Source organism: Pinus tabuliformis, chromosome 4_2, assembly GCF_031772625.1.
Source record: "Pinus tabuliformis cultivar Carrire ecotype Pingquan chromosome 4_2, CPIR1, whole genome shotgun sequence".
Classification (NCBI taxonomy): domain Eukaryota; kingdom Viridiplantae; phylum Streptophyta; class Pinopsida; order Pinales; family Pinaceae; genus Pinus; species Pinus tabuliformis.
In genome coordinates, this window is record NC_142304.1 from 623359341 (window position 1) to 623365703 (window position 6363).

The 6363-nt window shown below is 36.5% G+C and overlaps 1 protein-coding gene across 1 annotated transcript; it reads right to left on the minus strand.

Moving 5' to 3' along the window:
• Positions 1-4653: 4653 nt before the first annotated feature.
• LOC149170884 (monoterpene synthase like 1, chloroplastic-like) lies at positions 4654-5408 on the minus strand. Its single transcript, XM_089427378.1, has 3 exons — positions 5227-5408; positions 4894-5032; positions 4654-4768 (listed from the first exon to the last, which is right to left on the minus strand). The coding sequence occupies exons 1-3, from the start codon at positions 5397-5399 to the stop codon at positions 4658-4660; spliced, it is 423 nt and encodes a 140-aa protein (XP_089283504.1). The 5' UTR covers positions 5400-5408; the 3' UTR covers positions 4654-4657.
• Positions 5409-6363: the final 955 nt, after the last annotated feature.

Below are 6363 nucleotides of genomic sequence, written 5' to 3' on the forward strand. Positions count from 1 at the left end.
GAAACTACCTAACTGGAAGGGGAGGCCTCTTCCCATATAATGTCCATCTCAAATAAATCGGTGACAATGGAATAGACCAATTAGATACTAGACACTAGGCATATTAGAGGCTACTTCAACCAATAGATGAAAATGGTGGATTTTCATTAGAAAATGAAGCTTCTATTAGGGGATGATCCTGGATCACAAAAAATCTTGTTTGGGAATTATCTAATCATTGGAGCATATTCACAAACACATTTTTAGTATTTACCATCAGATGGAGTGAATAGAGAATCACCTAGACATTCGTTCGATAGTAAGGAGACCCATAGATGGCCCACCAGAACCCATTTCGGTGGGAGGATCAAAATCAAACCCTATGGCTTGATGGTGAACTAAAAATGTTGGGTTTTTTCCTTTTTTTAATTCCTTATGTATACGGAAAATTAGGCATGTTTTCTAGCTTCCATTTTGATAATTATATAACAATGTGCTCCCAACTTTCTATGTCCCCTTTAAGGAGAATATTATTTTCACTATGGTAAGGTCTCCCATGTAAGACAATAATTGGAGATATGTAATCCCCTCTAGGCATTCTAGTTCTTTACAAAGTAGAAATTCACTTCACAAAAAAAAGGTATTTTTTGTTTAGCCCCTTTTAGATTTTCCCAAATCTTCATTGTGCACACGCATTACTGATAACGACAATGGGAGGTGATAACCGGGATGGAAAATATGGCGAATCTTGGGGAGCACATGATTGTTATGGTTTTAAGCATTTTAATTTCCTCTATGGGATTTTCAAACATTGAAGAAGGGGGATAAAAGATTCACACTCAATCAAAACAAGGTCAACCTCGAGAGGTTTCTTTCTCCAAGAAGCTATGGGTGACTAGTAGATTGTTAAGCCTAGACACAGAAAGAGTTGATTTAGTCAAGTTGAGAGTGCGACTAGGTGAATCGCGAGCTTTATGGGATTGTTGATAAAAGAGGATAACAAAGGAATTTCAATCTGCACTCCTTGCTGGGGTTTCATTTAGCTTCAAGCTCTAGACAGCTCAACAATTTCAAGCTAAATTATGAAGGTGTTGCATTTTTTATTTTCCATAGTTCAGTTGGGTGATACAAATGTGTATCGAAGATAAAGTTGGGAGGCACAATTTATGTCAACATCATTTTTGGTTAACAGATGTTCCCTCATCCCTTCACTAGTTTTTATGGAGGATATCGACCCTTTATGTAGCTAAAGAGATGTGGTCTTGACCACATTTTCTATTTCCTAATAGTGCATATGTTAGTTATTTCCTTCTTAATTCTTGTTGGATTTTTTTATTTTCACTTTACCTCTAGGGTTGCATGCTGGTTGTGGGCATATATATATATTATATTCTGGTTTGGGTTTAGGTTTCCTACTAGGGATGAGAGTTTTCAACTACCAATTTTAGTGGGTCAACCCTTGCCTCAATTAGAGACCTTATTTCGGTTATTGCAGTGTTGGGTTGTGTTATGGTATTTTTAGCTTTCATGTCGGCCTCTTGAACTTAGAGTTTGTGGGATTTTACTTCAGTGGAGGTAGAAAGTCTACATTATAATTTGGTCTATGGTAACCCACCAAGGGAGTAGTCATAATTATCAGGGGTTGCATTAGGTATCAACCTGATGCTTTTTATGTGTCCATTGTAAGATGAATTGTAGGTGTAGGGTGACGTCATTAAGGAAGCAAGGAATGAGGTAGAAAAATCCCTTGTATTAGAAATTTAACCTCGTCATATGGCCTTTTGAGTATTTTATTTGGTGCTAGTCCTTTGATCCACCCCAAGTGGGAAGTGTTAAGAAGTTATGTAATGCATTTTATTGGGAGGAGGTGTGGTTCATTGCCAAAATGTTTCTAGGCTTCATAGTCATGTTATGAAAAAGGGTCCACATCAGACAATGAGATACATATTATTATGAGAAATCCTGGTAAGGAAACACTTCATTGCATTACCACATAGAAGGTTTTTCTTCTTAATATCAATAATTGACCGGAAATCATATTTGGGTAGAAATCACCCAGGTGGAAGGGGAGGCCTCTTTCCATATAACATCTCTCTTTAAAAAAGATCCGATGAAGGAATCGATAAACTAGATACTTGACACTGGGTATACAAGGGGCTAATTCAACCAATACATGCAAATGGTGGATATGCATTAGCAAATGAGATTTCTATTAGGGAGGATGATCCTTGATCACCACAAACTTTGTTTGGGCATTCTGCAATCATTACAAAATTTGCACAAAAACATTTACAATCCTGACCATCGGACCCCATCCCAGTGGCAAGATCAGAAACTCACCTTATGGATTAACAGTGAACTGCAAATGTTGGTTGTTTTTCTTTGTTTTCTTCTTTATGTATATTATGTCCAATTAGGCATTTGTGCTAGCTCCAACATGGATAATTTTATAACAATGTGCTCCCAACTCTCTATGTCCCTTTTAAGGAGAATATTTCTTTGGCTATGATTAGGTATCTCATGCAAGAGATTTACTAGAGATATACAATCCTTTTATATACTCTATTTCTGTGAGATAATAGAAATTATCTTCACAAAAGAAATAAAGAAATAAATTATTTTATCTCCTTTTTATATTTTCCCAAATGTTGAGTGTGGACACCCATTGAATGCAAAATTAAATTCTATATCCCATAAGTACACCCTTCACATAATTTTGAGTAGATCTAGTCCAAAAAATACAAAAGTGCATGAAAAAACATGTTTTGTAAAAATGAAAATGCATGGAAAACCATGTTTGTTTTGACAAACACATTTTTCATGCATTTTCGAATTTTTTAGTGTGGCTCTACTCAAAAGTATGTAGAATGGGTAATCATTGGATGCAACATTTATAGTCGATATCAATATTTAACATTGGAGTAAATCTATGAGAAGCTAAGCAAAAAATAAAATTAAAAAATGTAATGTTTTTCTTTTCCTTTAAAAATAATGAATTTTATTTTATTATCTTAACAAATATTTAATTATTTGGCTTAGGATATCCATTTTAGACCTCAAAATTCCGCAAATGTACCAAGTCAATATCAATATATTACATTAGCTTTATAATAAGAAATCTATATGGTAAATAACTTTTGACTTAATACAAAGCTTAAATCATACACATAATATTTTATTGGTAATTTTTGTGAATATGGTCATAAAAAATTATTTAACTATAAAACATTGAATACTGTAATATTAGCTATTAATAACTTGAAATCTATTATGCCCATGAGGTATAGAGCACATGGTGACAACATGTTTTGTTTGGGAAAAAATCCAACCATGAGTGTTGGTGTGGCTAGTTATCCTAAAATTCACATTACTTAGAAAATAAAAATTTCAACCAAATTATACAAACTATATGTACACTATTAAATGTGACTCACATTACCTAGAAAATAAAAATTTTAAATCAAATTATGCAACTCACATTACCTAGAAAATAAAAATTTTAAATCAAATTATGCAAAATATAACGTACAATTTAGATTCTATCGGTAACTAGGGACCTTTTGTGAATCCAAATAAAAACAAGGGTGGCTTCGATGCAGCGAGTCCCTGCACTAAGCTCTTAGTTCAACCAATGAGCTTGATCGACTAAGCAGTTGATCCGGGTGATTCTCTTGATTAACCAGAACCAGTGCTTTGAGCGTTATCCCTTGCTCTAGATTGATTATCTTACACTCTATCGAAGTGCTATCAAATATAACCAATAAAATAGTATCGAAGTGCTATCAAATATAACCAATAAAATAGATTGACATGAACGCACATATTTTATAAGATAAAGCCACATATTTTATAATGTAAGCTCTTAGTTCAACCAATGAGCTTGATCGACTAAGCAGTTGATCCGGGTGATTCGCTTGATTAACCAGAACCAGTGCTTTGAGCGTTATCCCTGGCTCTAGATTGATTATCTTACACTCTATCGAAGTGCTATCAAATATAACCAATAAAATAGATTGACATGAACGCACATATTTTATAAGATACAGCCACATATTTTATAATGTAATATGGTATCTTTCCATGCTTCCAATCAATTCCACCACCTACTCCATATGACCATTATGATATGGACGTCTCTATTAGCTGACCAAAAAGAACACGGTAGCAAAATCAGAGATCTCCAGGTTTAGGTAGCAAAATCAGAAACTTGGGAACTTATTGTACGTTTCAGGTCTTGTTACGAACTCACAGTTTCAACGATGGTTCTCGTTACCAACTTCTTTATTTCAATGCTTGCAACACTGAACCCATCTCGGTACTTGTAACCGTGATGAAAAATTCTGCAAATGTCAAACGCAGGCTTCTTGTAAGAGATGGGAATAATGCTGTCGGGTCTAAGTAACTCCCAATTCAGTTCCTTTGTTAACACATTGACCATAGAATTGATGTGATTGACAGCATCTTCCTCTGTTGTTATTCCAGGATTGTCTTTCATATAACACGTTACGGACGAAGCTTCCTCTCCACGCGCCCTGTCCGCCTGCATTCACAATGCCATTGTCACTATCATATGTATCCCAATTCTAAATTGCAATAAAAAATGAATAAATCCACAACATATTCCATTTGATTTGATTTGCTATAAAAGGTTATGAGGAATACCATGTAGCCTTGAGTGTCACCTTTGAGTCGAAGGATGGCACATATCAAGGTACCCCTCGAACGTCGGAAGATAACCAGTGGAAATCGACCTGGCTTCTACCATAGACGAATCAAAATAATCCTCCCACTGCACAGGCACATGAACAAGCGAAACAAAATAACTGATCATACTGGGTGAAATATTTCCCCAAGTTAAGGTTCTCACAAAGAAATATTTGTATTACCTGTATGCTTTACTATAATTGTTCATACAGATTGTCGAACATAGCTGACTGTGTCTCGGCCTTGAATCTTCTGTGCCTCTCGTGCCATTTCGTTTATGTTGTCGTAAACCGCCATGTACACTCCTCTCATATAATCTGGAAGACACTTTATTGAAGACGGGTCCCATCTGATCATTATATACACAATTTATGCAATGGTAATATTCGTTGACTCGATTAGTAGAATACATATTCTTAATTCGAAAGGAAAGTTACTTATTTAAAATCGAGAAGGATTAGTATACTTTTTCTTAATTTGAAGGTAAAGTTATTAAAAATACATAAGAATTATATGTATGAAATAGGCCTCCCCAGATATCACCTCTTAAATGCTGCGGTTAAGAGTTCGAGCTCCTCCATTGTTCCGAAGGTGTCGTAGATATCGTCGAGAACCGTGATCATATGACATATTTTGGCAAATCCGAGTCGGAAGTCGTGTAGAACCTGTTCTGGAGATAATCCACGGACCCGCCATTCCGAAGACCCTCCCTGCATGTGTTACACCTGTTTTACATAATCTTGGATAGTTCGACTAATGGAACAAAAAGACCGTAGCCACCATTCTGAAGACCCGCCAGCGTGCATGCATTACAGCATAATCTTGGATAGTTCACAGGCTCTTTCTTCCGGCAATGTCGAGATTAGCATAGATTAGCATGAAAGGAGATCTGTTCCTTTTGATCATGGTTTGATAGGCTCTCAAAGAACACGCGAGGAATGGCCCTGGTCAATGTGATATGCGAAGGATGACACTCCACCGTGTGTCTGCATCTGAATATTGTACAAAGGTAGCTTGGAAACCTGCTTGCTTGCTGAGATTCCCAGCCTGCACTGACTGAAAGGTAGGACGGAGCAAGGCATCAATGAGAAAGCAAAGCAGACCTTTCAGGACCTGCCAAGAGAAGATACATGGCCGGGAGGCTCACGAAAATAGATTGATATAGCAGTTTAGGTCGCTCACCTCCCCTCACCGGGAGGACCCCAAAAACCAAGACCGGTTCTGCGCCAGTAAAATTGGGACCAAGTGGAGTTGAACGCCTACCCAGAGAGATGAACACCATGAAGATCAAGGATACCATGAAGATCAAGGATGACAAGGTGATCACATGGTTTAGGTTATTTGAAACAGAACTGTTACAGTGTTTCAAATCAATTTTTCCTAATGGGTAAGTTCCTCAGGAGATGGAAGAAAAAGCAACTGTCGTAGCTGGAAATGTCACACAGGCGGGGCATATTATTGCAACCACCATTGGAGGCAGAAATGGCGAACCTAAACAAGTAAGTCATGTTGAACATTAAGAAGAAGCCCTCAATAAAGCATGAATATTTGAATAGTTTACATGGCTGGTAAAATTTGCCCTCAGTACGTAGTTATAAACTTATATGTAAAGTGTTTTAAAACTTAAAAACAAGTAGGTAGTTGATACTCAAGGTGTTTAAAAACTTTGAAAAATGGGTA